This window comes from Globicephala melas, chromosome 20 (assembly GCF_963455315.2).
Source record: "Globicephala melas chromosome 20, mGloMel1.2, whole genome shotgun sequence".
Taxonomy (NCBI): Eukaryota; Metazoa; Chordata; class Mammalia; order Artiodactyla; family Delphinidae; genus Globicephala; species Globicephala melas.
Genome location: NC_083333.1, coordinates 51,670,753 through 51,683,974, shown reverse-complemented (window position 1 = coordinate 51,683,974; position 13,222 = coordinate 51,670,753). Strand labels below are relative to the sequence as shown.

The 13,222-nt window shown below is 52.1% G+C and overlaps 1 protein-coding gene across 8 annotated transcripts in view; it reads left to right on the top strand.

Moving 5' to 3' along the window:
• MSI2 (musashi RNA binding protein 2) overlaps window positions 1-13,222 on the top strand; it is a 389,160-nt gene that overhangs the window by 361,160 nt on the left and 14,778 nt on the right. For 3 of the 8 annotated variants that reach the window (XR_009560254.1, XR_009560253.1, XM_060290139.1), the window contains one exon: window positions 1,061-1,110. The exons of the other annotated variants lie outside the window; for them this stretch is intronic. Coding sequence is in view for 1 of the 3 variants with exons in the window: in XM_060290139.1 (XP_060146122.1) it covers window positions 1,061-1,110 (50 nt within the window). In the remaining 2 variants the exon portion in view is untranslated. The remainder of the gene's footprint in view (window positions 1-1,060; window positions 1,111-13,222) is intronic. 8 annotated transcript variants of the gene reach the window in all.

Here is a 13,222-nt window from a genome sequence, read left to right as displayed (position 1 = left end):
TTCACCGCCTCCTGCAATCCTGCCCCACCCATCCTAGCTCCTCCCCCGGGGACAGGGTTGCTCCTTCAGCCCCCCAGCACCCCCCCCACCCCACGCAGCCTCGGCTGTTGGGGGGCATTACAAGTTCAACTGCATTCTCTCATAGGGAGAAGCTGGTCTAGGGAGTGTGTGGAGTGCCGCCCTTGGGCTTGGTCCCATGCTGAATCTGGCCGGGGACTCAGAACAGTGGGGAACAGGGCCTCTGCTCCCCAGGGGCTCTCAGGCTTGGCTTAGAGATCAGGTGGACTATGAAAGGCCCTCTTTGCACTTTCATTTTTCTCCAGCTCCACAGTTTTGTGTGGGTTTTCCCTTCCTTATTATGACGCGCCGGGGGAGCTTCCTGAGCAGAAGCTCCAGCCGGAGGCCATGGGGTGGGAAGCAAACAGCTTCGGTTCTGATGAGCTGGGCAACGGCATCCGTCAGGGCTACGGTGTCAGGGTAGGAGGGCCCTGGGCCTGGAGCTCTGCACCCACCTCAGCCGACTTCTCTGGGCCAGCCTGCCCCGGACCTGAGGTGGGTGGGCTCGGGTGACCCCCAGGGGGAGGTCCCGGCGACTCCTAGATGACTTCACTATCAGTGTCACTTTTCTTTTACCTTCACCCGGAAGTTTGAAACGTCATCTTTTCTTGTGCTCAGTCGAGACTTTGTTTGTTTATTTTGATCGTATCCATTCAGTTCCAGTGGCCCCATCATGCCCCTCCCCCAAACCTAAATCCAGTTTGGTAAACGGCTCCCCCGGACAAATGAGGGAAATGGTTCGAATCTCCAGGCTATTGGATTTCTGGGTGGCATCGCGGGTGGGTCCGTGTATCAGTCTTAGGCCCCGGCCCCAGCCCAGCCCCCGCCCAGCCAGGACCCCTTACTGTGCTTTACACTTGCCAGCTTTGTTCCCATCTAGTGACATGAGCTCCTGACGGTGGTGGTGAGTGTGAGAGTCATGTTCTGTTGTCTTTTCTCTTGCTTGGTTGGGGCTGCGGTGAGAGTGTCTCTGAGGCATACTCTCCCGCCTCTCTTACACTAGGATCTGCACACCTCCTCTCAAACACTCTTCTGAGCACGCTCAGCGGGAAGGTTTGTCCACACCTATTAATCCTCTCTCAGTGTCCAGCTTCCTGTTAGTACCAGCTGGTTTGCATGTTTTTGCTTGTTCAGATGAAACAGTTCAAGAAACAAACTCATATCCAACTCTCGAGAAATGTCTTTTTTTGTACACTTTCGTTTTCGATTTTTTTTTTATTAGTTACAACTCTGAAACACCTGTTGTCCAGTAAAACATTTCACACCCCCTGCCTGTTCTTAGATTGTATGTCTCTGTGGGACTGAACTAAATGCATGCACTGTAGTAGATGTACTGGTAGCCGTAGCCGTAGTTGTAGAACATGCATTGTTGAGTTGATATTACAGGGCCTCGGACAGCTCGGCACAGCACGGCTGTGTCTGCAGGATAGCGTGGGGGCCAGGAAGAGAAGGGCTCCATATTTTCAATGTTGCCAAAGGGCTTGGATCCATGTTCCCGCCATCAGCCACCACCACCTCCCCTCACACTCCCTGCTCCCCCAGTCCAGGACTGGGTCACCACCCTCAGCTCTAGCCTTCCCAACTGAGATCTCTCTTAATAGTGTCCAACTATAGTGAGAGAGAATGCAATCAGGGTTGGAGGGAGTCTTACCGTTCTTCCTTGTTCCTGTCTTCCTCCTGTGGTTCTTGAACAGATCGGGTCTTTTTCTACTTCTTAAGGCCTAGCAGCAAGGCTTCTCCAAGCCCTCTACTCCTTGAGTCCTTGGCCAGCTCACATCCAGCCCTTCAAGGATTCGGGTCCTTGTGGCAGCCCTGTTTACATGGTCGGAGGGGAAATGAAATATGATGGGGAGAGGGATTAAGATCTCAAGATCCTTAGTCTGCAGACAGGGGATGCATTTGGTCTTAGTCGAGGTCGGCATTTGTTCTTACGGTTGCTGAACGTAAAAGGAGAAAGGGCGGAAGGGAAGTGGGGTGAGAGGGGTGACATTCCTGCTGTGGAGATTACTGGCACTGCTTCATGAGGAGGGGAGGGGAGGGGAGGGGAGGGGAGGAAGGGGGCCTGTAATATCCAAAGAGGAGGCCACAGTTTGCCAGCATCGCCCCAGGAAGACTTCCCAGTCCTGCAGCCTCTGCCCTGGGTTCAGGGCGTGTGCAGTCAGCCGTCTCTGGACACTTTGTCTCCCCTCCATTTGTGGTGACAAATCATGAGACAGTGCAGAGGTCTCTTAGAGCTCTTGGAGGCATCCCTAACCTTCGTAAGTTGATGGAAGATGAAGCAGTAGTTGCCACCTGGGACCTGCTCCTAAAGCCAGGCTGGTTGGTGGCTGTGACCCGACGCTGCAGGACGCAGGTGGTATCTGAACGTTCAGGGTGCAAGTCATCTATTAGCAGAGGAGACAGAAGCCCAGGAAGTCCCCATAAGAGTGTGCAAAATGGTAGCCCGTGGCATGTGGCCCAGTTGGGGTGGACCAGGATTGAATGTGAGCCGGCAGGTCGGCCAGATTGAGGGCCCCGAGGCCCAGGAAGGGAGATCTGGGAGGAGCCGGCCTTCTAGCCCAGTCTTCATGGGGGTAGGAGTGGGCAAGGGCAGAGGGAGAAGCTGGAACTGTCAGGCTTCGGGGCTGCTGAAGCCGTAGATTGACCCAGAATGGGGAGCAGCAGAAGAGGGTGGGGACAGAGGCAGAGAGAGCAGAAAATCCCCCCCACCCCCCACCCCCTCCTGAATCCTAGGTCTGGCTTTGCTGCCCTTTGGCTGGACGTCCCTGAGTTTCTGTTCCAGTAAAATTCAAGTCTGGGGATAGAATAAATCATTTAACTTGAGCCATAAAGTAAACACTTTGGGGAGGAGAGTAGATCTCAGACCCGCCCCACTTTTATCTCAGGACATCTTCAATGTCCCCGGTGAAATCCTTTGCCTCCTGTGTGTTCGGGGCTGAGGGAGTCCACTCGCTCCTCCAGCTGCTGGAGGAGTGCGGACATTGTCTGCACTGGTCGCGGCACAAGCCTTAGGGTTCCCAGGTGTTGCTTTCAACAAGCCTGTACCGAAGGTTTGCTTTGTGCCGGGCGCCAAGGCATATAAAGGCAGGTAACACTTCTTGCCTTCAGTGGTCTGAGAATCTAGATTCCTTCCAGTGAAAGCCCCTATTTCCCACGATGCATTGTTTCTGGCACTGTCAGCTTCATTTAAAAAAGGAAAATGGATCACTGTGCTGCCTTTATTGCTAAAGATGGCTTTCCTAGGCCTTCGTTAGCAGAATCCGATGTCCAGGAAAGGGGGGTGGGGTGCAGGGTTGCAGTGCAGGCATCTCTTCTTTCCCGCCCAGGCTCCCTTGTGCTAGCAGCAAGCATCCTCTGGGGGCTGTGACCCCAAGATGGCCCGTCTGTGGGTAAGGTCACGGGGACACCCTCTCATTGGAATAGAGCCAGCACAGTAGCCCAGAGGGAGAGAAAACCTGTGACCTGTTAGGACTGCTAACCAGCCAGATACTTGAAAGACTGTCCCGGAACGTATATCTCCCAGTCACTGCCTTGCGCTCTGGGCATGGGCACCTTGTTTCTCAGTTTGTCATTAAAATCTTCATTTCTGGGAGAGCCAGGACTTTGCCCGTAAAGAGTCCAGCATTGGATTTCAGTAACCCCAGTGAATTTATAATAATGTGCAGAGCTGCCCACCTCTGACCTCATCTTCATTCATTTTCCAAGGGCTTTTGGACCAACTCTGTTGAGGATAAAATACATCAGCTCTAATCAATAATTTTGTAATAGAAATACCATGCACTTGCTAAATCAACTCTAGTGCATTTAGTGACTAGCCTCAAAGCCCAGACCTAAGTACGAGTTAATCCAAAAGTGAATGGGGTGGGAGAATGTTAATGGTCTTTTAAATCAGTGGAATTATTTTCAGTGGGTGACACGTCCGTGCCCGCCCCCTGAGCTGGTTGGCCTTCTCACATGCTGGCTTGGGAGCACAGGCCCTGCTGTCTGGAGGAGGGGTGGGAAGAATGGTGCCCTTGAGAGCTCTATAACAGCACGTATTCCAAAAGTTGGTGAACCCACATGTTGATGAGAGTCATCAAAGGAGCACATACCTGGGTACATCATGGTTCCTTGTGTTCCTGCAGAGCTAAGGCTGTCACGTCTATTACCGCAGCTACCCCGTGAGATGGGCAGAAAGGCAGAAGGTTTGGGCTCAATTTTACATGTTTGTTTTTATGAGAAAGCTGGGCTGCAGAGTGGTCACATGACTTATCCAAAGTCACACAGCTGGTTACCTGTTTAGCGAGGCTTTGGTCAAGGGTAAAGAACCCTGAACTTGAACCCAGGTCTTTGGCCTCCTTTAAGTAGCCCTGGGAGGAACCATGTTTGTTCATGAAGGACTCACCTGCCGCCCAGACACCCTGCACATAGAGGAACGTCCTGGGAAAGCCCAACAGCCTCGGCTGCCAGCTCTGTGTTGGCTGAGGACTGAGGCTGCAAGACTTCACAGGCCAACCTTTCAGACGTAGATTTCAGAACCAGACCCAGGGCACGTCTGCCGTGGCGTTTAAATCGGCAGATATTTATTCAGTGTTCAACAACAGTCATTGTTATTATATGTGACAGGCACCGTCCTAGGCCTTGATTCAGGGTACTCTGAGCTGTATCAGAAAACCCAGCTCAGTGTGATTAAATATTACGGGGGATTTATTGGCTGACATCCTGGAAGCTCTGTTGGAAGAGTGAGCTTCATGTGTTCAGGGCTCATCTTCTGCAGTTTTCTTAGCTTTGCCCTCCTTCTCATTTCGATATTGTCTTTTTGTTGGTTTCCTATGATGGCAAAATGGCTACAGCAGTTTCCTGACTCACATTACCCTGTCTAGAAGAAGAGGGGCGTCAGGTGGTCCAGGATTCTAGCAAAAGTCCAGAACTTTGTGCTATTTGGTTAAGGCCTAGGTTACAGGAAGCAGTCACTGAGGGTGGGATCTGACCCCTCTAAACCCAGGTAAAGGAGCTAAAGGAGCTCTGACACGGTGGAAGAAGGATGGATTTCCAAAGGCTGGGAACTATAAAAGGGGGGGAAAGAGACTGATGCTGGCAGCCCTGGAAGCTCATAGATGACTCCAGAGCACAGTCCCTGCCCTAGAGGCTCTCCCAGCCTAGCATGGAGGCTAATGTGTACTTACGATATGATGCCTAAGCCCAGTAAAGGAGGAGCACAGAGCTGTGGGGGAAGTCGAGGACGGTTTCACGGGGGAGCGAGTATCTATACTTTTAAAGGACAGATAGGAGCTCCCCAGGGAGCCTGGGGAAACAGCTTATGCAAAGAGCAGAGTGATTTTGAAGTCCTGCAAATGGTTCACTCTGACTAGAAAATAAAATGCATTGGGGTTGAGGGCAACAGCTAGCTAGAGAGCTGGGCAGAGTCAGAGCAGGGGGTCCTTAGTGCCATGCTGAAGAGCCTGGATTCACCTAGGTGACTGGGAGCCTCAGAGAGGCCTGAAACCAAGAAGTGCCATCAGATTTGTTTGTTAGACAAGCCAGACAGCAGGGTGGATTAGAGAGACAAGAGGGGAGGCATGAGGACAAGTGGCAAACCATGAAATTGTAAACACTCCACAAATGTTCATATATAGCTGCCCAGTAAGAGATGCTGTGGGCCTTTTACTCTTCCCCATTAGCTGATTAACTCTGGGCTCCACGTCATGCTGGTTGGGGGACAGTGGGAGGCTGTCTAATGGGCGGTGGGGATATAGGCTTGAAGAGGTAGAGAGAGGCTAGAGTCTGGGAGAGGGAGACTTTGAAAGCCCGATTGATATAGTCATATTGGTGGGAGAGAGAGGCTCATATTCTTTATGGCAGTGGAATGGAACTCAGTAAAGACAGAACCAAGTAAGGAAGATCAACCTGGCAGTGGCCCAGCAAAGCCCAATCTGACCCCTTAAGCCCTGGGGCTGTGCTGGGTTTGTGGTCTGGAGCAAGGGGAGGAGAGCAATGCAGACCCTGGAGGGCATTCCATCATGGGGAGTCCACCTTTGTTTCCAGCAATTCTCCTTTGCTTCTGCCAGCAAGTTGTTGTTCATTACCTGCTCAGGGCTATTGGTTCCCATTCCTGTGCCCTCATGGCAGCCACTGCCCTCGTCCTTGCTGCCAGTCCCTTTCCCTCTGTCCTCATCTTTGGTCCCTCTGTTCAAAACTGGCTCAGAACACCAGGAAACCACACCCAATTAACCCTCCCTGGGATGCCCCCTCCTTCGCTCTAGCTTCTCAATGTGATCGTGTGTCCTCAGTCTTCTTCCTGATTGGTGAGTTGTCCTCAATGAAAGGCAGGGTTTTGAGTCTTTGGAAGATATTTTGCACGTTATCTCAGAGTGGTGCCTGCCTTCTCCAACAATATGACCCATCAATCCTCCGGGAGGCAGTCAGCCTCGTTCTTATTATAGATGAGTAATTACTGTGCAATTAGAGAAGGCAGAAAACAAAGGGGCCCTTCGTTCCTGGATGCTCATTAATAAATACAAAGGTCTCCCCTTTCCATCCTGGGATCCTGCACAACAGGAGGTGGGCAAATAATGCTTTTGAACAGCTGTGATTGGCTGTTGCAATTAGATCTGTCAGGATGAGAGAGCCACAGGGATATCCACTCTATGGCATGGACCAGAGGGTTCCAGCCGGCATCTCAAAATTCAAACCCACCTGGGAGGCCCCTTGAGGGAAGGATATCTTGCAAGTGGCGGATAGAATGCTAAAGACACTTCCTAGCCAATTATAATAAAATAATGGTAACAGTAATATGTTAATGATATCTCACATGTATTATGAGTGAGTCATGTTCTGTGCTAAGCCCACCTCCCTTATCCCATTTTATTCTCATAGCCCTAGGAAGTGGGTGCTGTCATTCCCATTCCCATTTTTAAGGTTTAAAAGCTGTGGCTCAGGGCTTCCCTCGTGGCGCAGTGGTTGAGAGTCCGCCTGCCGATGCAGGGGACACGGGTTCGCGCCCCGATCCGGGAAGATCCCACATGCCGCAGAGCGGCTGGGTCCGTGAGCCATGGCCGCTGGGCCTGCGCATCCGGAGCCTGTGCTCCACAACGGGAGAGGCCACAACAGTGAGAGGCCACAACAGTGAGAGGCCCGCGTACCGCAAAAACAAAACAAAACCTGTGGCTTAGCATGTGTGAGGTGTCAGAGGCAGGATCTGAGCCTAGGTCTGTCTCATCGGACAGCGCTTGTCAGCAGACGCTCCATCGTACCAGTCCTGCCATACCTGCAAAGCTCTGCATCTTTGAAACATACCCTCAACAAAAACCAACCGCTGCCATCAACTCAGTTCTCCATATCCCTGGTGGAGGAGAAGAGAACCCAGTCATTTTCAGGAGGCATTATATGTGGTATTTGCACCTGCTTTCTGCTCTTGCAGACTTAACATCACGGTTCTGTCTGGCTTTAGCTGACATTTCCGATCTGGCTTCTGGTCTCTGAATCTCTTCAGACCAAAGGCACACAAAGGAGGCCCAGAGGAGGCACGGTCGGGTAAGTGTGAGCCAGGCTAAAGATCATTATTAGAAAGGAGCCTTTAGCTAAAACAAAACTGAAGGAAGTTAGCCACTGCCTGGAGGAAACTAGGCCATGAAGCAGGGGAGGACGCTTTGGGCAAGACTTCTCGGTAGGGATGAGTTAACATCCCTTCACGTGAGCTGTGAGGACTTAATCTGGAAGGTCTCTGGGAAGCCCAGCCCAACCCTGAGGCTGGGAGGGGATTGGCCGCCCAGTTGCTGGGGCTTTGCCTTAAGCCAGTGGCTGGGAGGGGCGGAGCCGGAGGCGGGAGCAGTGGGCTCCTCTGCCAATCGTCCTGCAGGGAGGCTGGGCTCCCAGTACCATGGCAACAGTACCATGAGCAGGGGCTCATTTGTTTTGTTGATGAGCAATTACTACGCAATTAGAGAAAGCTAAAAATAAATGGGCCCTTTGTTCCTAGTTACTTATTAATATTAATAAAATGGTCTGTCCAGTTAACGCAAACCTGTGCGCCTGTGGTAGAGCCCACTGTGGGAGGCAAAGGCTGCCCAGCCCCGCTTTCCCCTCTCTTTCTGGAAGTTTTTTTTGACCGTAACGTGCAGAGGGTAGGCTTTCCCCGTCTTGGCCGGGAGAGGAGATGCTCAGCCTTACCAACACATGGGACCCAGGATGCCCCGGAGTCACTGACCCAGGCAGAAGAGTCTGGTCGTGTCAACCCAGCCTCCAGAGAAAAGACCACAAACACAGCAGCAAAACCAGAAAACATGGACCTGAGTTGGAAGAAACCTCTCGCCCAGTTTTGCTATGTACCCTTGGCCACGTTGTTCGACTTTTCTGGGTCTAGGTTGTTCAGCGCCAGGTGCATAAAATAGTCTCTAAGCCTTCCACTGAGGTAGCCCCTGAGATTTCAGTGTCTCCCCTCCCACCTGGCTTGAAGAGAAACAAATCAGACTTGGAAATGACTTGCTAGAAGGTTACTTGGTTGTTCAGGGGTTGACTCCACAACTTCTGGCATCTGGCCTTGGAGACGGAAACAGCTCAGAGGCATCCCTTATATCCCTTCCCCATCCAAGGGGACGGTTTACCTTGTGGATTAATCAGATACGGATGATAAGAAGCTTTTAAGAAGAAGCAGGAGAAGAGAAGGAGGAGGTGGAGGAGGAAGAAGAAGAATAAGAAGATGATGACAAGGACGTAGAAGGAAGAGCAGGGAATCAGAAGACTTGGTTCCTGTCTGGCTTCTGCCAACAGCAAGCTGGTTGATTTGGGGGCAAAGGGTTTCAGACTGTTGGGGTCTTGGGCACCGTTCAGCTCTATAGCTCTGTATTGCTGCTGTTTCCAAAGCTCTGGATCCCTTATCATTGGGAGCAAAATGTTGACAGTGATAGTGCCTTAAGATCCGAGAGGAGTGACCGAAGAGAAAGCCAGGGGCTTCCAAGTGATGAGGCAACTGGTAGGGATGCATTTGAAAAAATCAGTCACACGTTTTTTTAATGTGTGAAGGCAATGAGAGGGATAGACATATTTCCAGAATCGTGTATCATTAAAACAAAACAAAACAAAACAAACCCTATAGTCAGATATCCATCCTCGTGTGTGGTTGGTTAACCCTTTAGGGTTTGGCATTCTGGATGGTATTCACTAATAAAGGTGGACCTGCTAATAGCTGTCGTCGATGAGCTGCGGGACTGGGGCGAACACAGTGGTTCTTGAACTTGGCCACATGTTAGAATCACCTAGGGAGTTCTTAAAATTCCTAGTGTCCGGGCCACACTGTAGACCCATCCAATCAGAAGCTACAGGGGGATGGCGGGAGGTGGGGGGCACGGCGGGCAGGCCTCAGCGTTACTTAAAAGCTCCCCAGGCAAGTCCGTCCTGTAACCATGGACTCAAATACCATCAGGTTCTTGCTAGATACGGAGCCTCACGCCGTCTCTGTGACTTTGTCATCAGCCTCCCTACCTCAGAGACAGATACATAGAGCCAAGCCAGACGGTTCACCCCAGCCTCCTCTAACGAGCTGGTCGGGGATCCTTAGCCGGCAGCCTTGGAGCCCAGGCCCCTCCTGCCCACCACTGGTCCTCCTGGCAGGGCCAGGAAAGCCACCCCTCCAGGATGGGCTGAAGGGGTCTTTGTCCTCATAGATGGATTCTCCTACCTCCCCCCCCAGGACAGCCCTGTCCTGGCTGAGATTGCGAGCATGTACCCGTAGAACCAGCAGCCCGGAGCAACCATAAACAGGGAAGCAGCCACCCTCCTTGACTGTCTGATGAATGGGGGCCTTTTGGTAAGGTCGGAGTTTGTTTGTTATTAGAGACCTAATTAGAAACATGAGAGGGAGCCGAATGGCGCCATGCTTGGCCAATTAGTGACATGCATGCGCCCGCTTTGAACTTCAAGGACACAGAGCTATTAGCGCTTACATCAAACATGGATTAAACTCCTGTGCCTTTATAATCATTAAAGACGGGCTGCTCAAGTGGAAAGCCTTTTGTACAGGTCCCCAAGGGGCTGCCCCTTGGGCATCCTTCCCACTCCACCCCCTGGCTGCTGGAGCCCCAAACAGTGAGTTTCCATGCAATGTGATCAGGCAGTGGTACTGAGGGTGCTAGGGCATGCCAGCTCCCCACAGGACAGCCCTCAGCAGACTGGAGTCTTCGGGGACGGAGACCAGCCCTCTGGTTGCACTTTCTAGGGTGGGAGGGCTTCCTTTCTCTCTGGCAGTGCCCTTTCCACCTCCCCCTGACCCCAGCGATGCCGCATGCCTGCTTCGTGCCCGGTCTTGTTCTGGGATGTGGCACAGAGGAGGGTGGTCTAGTCCTCAGGTGAGAGGCTGACCCCTGTCTCCTGTGGCAGGCATGGCCCAACCTCAGGGAGCCCCCGGTCTGATGGGGGAGACACCCCCGCCACCAGGGAGCTCCCAATTTGGAAAGGGCAGCAGGACCCATGCCCTCGGGAGCTGGCATTCCAACATTGGCGCTTTGATTCCTTGTCCTTGATTTTGTGACCTCTGTGAGGCCACGAAATATCCAAATAAACAGAAGAAACCTTGTCAAACTCTGATGCGAGGAAGGACAGCTGGGCAGCGGGATTCAGTTTAAAAAGCAGCCCGGGGGAGTAGCCTGGAGACCAAGTGAGAGCTGGTTTCAGTCGGTCTGAGGCACTGTGAGACCCTGGACACATCCCCTCGTGGCCCCAGCCCTCGGTTTCCTCGTCTGCAGCCCCAGGGCAATAAAACCCATCTTACAAGTTGTTTGGAGCGTGAACAGGACGGTGTTAACGCCTGCCAACGCGCCTGGCACGCAGTAGGTGCTCAGTGAACCTTAGTTCCTTTTCTAGCCTGGCACCCCGAGAGACCACAGCTTCTAGAACCCTGTGCCCCTTGCCTCCAGACCCCGTTTTGCCTGAACTAGTATGAGGCTTTCCCCTGCCCCACCTTTGCTAACTGGGACAGGGCATCACCTATTCCTTCCGAGCTTTTCATCGTGACCGAGGATACTACAAGGATGCAGTTCCGGCCTTGGGTTTCATAGCGTTTCCTGTTAACAATAGTTATAGTGAAGGAAACGTACGCTGGGGCTGCAGTGAGTGGAATCACTTACAAGACACAAGCGAGGACCCAACCCTTCTGGCTGGGGGCGGGCAGGGTGAGAATTAGAAAGCGAGCACGCACAGCGCACACAGCACGGCTGGGGCGCCTGGGTCCATGCGGGGAGAAGCCAGACTGGTTTCTTTTTTGGAAAGATAAAGAGGTGGGTGTGCCTTGGGGACACAGGGGGTCACCCGAGCAAAACACAGCCAGGCAGATTCTCAGGATTAAACTAGGAGCAGCAGAACTGTTACAGAGAGAGAGGGAGTCCTTCCCAGGCCGCACACTCCCTAACCTCCTTTCCTTCTGATTCTCAGGTCAGGGAGGGCTGGAATGGGAGGCTCTGGCATCGCCCATGTGCTGCTCCTTGCCCATTCTAACCTGTGTGGGCCTGGAATCTGAAACCAGTTAATTTAGGGAAGAGGCAACAGGATGTGAGTGTTAAAACACCCACCGCCTGCTTCAGTCAAACCATAAACATTTGTCTCTGGGGTTGACTTTCCCTCGTCTTCCGAAGCGCTTGAGAGGCTCAGGGCGGAAGCGTTGTTGAAAGGCTGCTTTGTATCCCAGAGGAATCAGGATCACCACCTTGCGTTCACTCCTGTGGCCTGAGCTGGAGCGACCACTGGGGTCCCTTCCTTGGGGAAGCTGCTGCGGCCGGGCAGACAGTTCACACTGGCAGAGCGAGTACCACCTCGGCCCCAGGGACTCACGTCGTGGCCTTTCCTTCCCTGGGTCCCCTCTCCCCCTTCTTCCTTAGAACATGCAAACAAGGTCAGTCCCTCAAGACCCCTGGGGTCTGGGAGAAACAAGAACCTGATGGTGGCCCCAGAAAGTTCGTTCTTTGTCCTCATGACAAAAGCTTGGTTTCTTTGGCCATCAGGCCCAGGCCCACTCAAGGCTACTGCATCCCCAGAATTTACCCCGTGAGCAGATGGTAGCCAGCCACTGACCCCCTTCCTCCCCCTTCCCTCCATCCCAACTAACGCAGCCTAGTCCTTTGGTTGGAAGAGACACACCCACACCCGAATCAGGGCTGATAAGAAAAAAGCATCGAGATGGAAAGAGAATGAGATGTTTTCTGCTGAGATTGTACAACAAGAGAAAGTATAAAGTACCGGCCACAAAGCCCTCCTCGGATATATGTCCTTTGCGTGTGCTTGGGGCTGTCTCCTCACACTGACCTGAGTGGTAGTGTGAGTATCCCGGTTCACTAGTAACCCAGGGTGTGAGGGTTTTGGAGCCAACCAGCAGTGAAGTTATCTCTTTAGGGGATGTGATTTGACTGGAAGCTGAGACCATTCTACAAAATAATGAGTCGCAAGTCTTAGGTTCCACTGTCCATCAATTCCCCACTTAAGATAGGCCAGCACTAACCAACGGACATCTACACTGACCTCCGTAGTCTGAAGCAGGCTAGGTGTTGAGCAAACAAGCAGAAACCGCAGTCTTCTAAGATTGCCACCACTGAAACCGACAGTCGGGATGTTTGTGACGCCGACTCCCTCCGCCCAGTGAATGAGCTGACACTCTGCATGTGTCCTGTGCGGTATTTATGATGATCCAGGCGTCTCCAGACTTGTTGATACCAGGCTGAGTTTGTCCTTCTTAGTAATATACTGGTTTGTATATGGAGACAGGGAGAAAGAAATACCATCACATTGCTCTCTCAAGCCTCCCCCAGTTTTAAAGTATGTCTTCTCCTTGCCTTCTGAAATAGCTTGAATTTCAGCAGAGCTTAAAAAAAAAAAAAAATGTTGTATATAAAATTGATTGTCCCTGCTTCTGGGTCCCTGAACTGATTTGCCTTAAATTGAGTGTGTCATACAGTTTTCCCAGGTTAGATGTAACTGCTGGCCCTCTCTATCTCCCTCTGCCACCTCCAGGCTAAGCTCTAGGGGGAAAGTTTGAACCAGGATCCCTGGGACGCAGTGGCCTGGCAGACTGCTGGATGCAATTCCCTCCTTGCCCTGCTGGTAATTCACAGCTGAGGGTTTCTCCTTCCGTTATCAGAAGCAGGTGTATCTTTTCAGGCTGACCTTTCCCATCAGACCACCTGCATTAATTTACAGTGGGCAC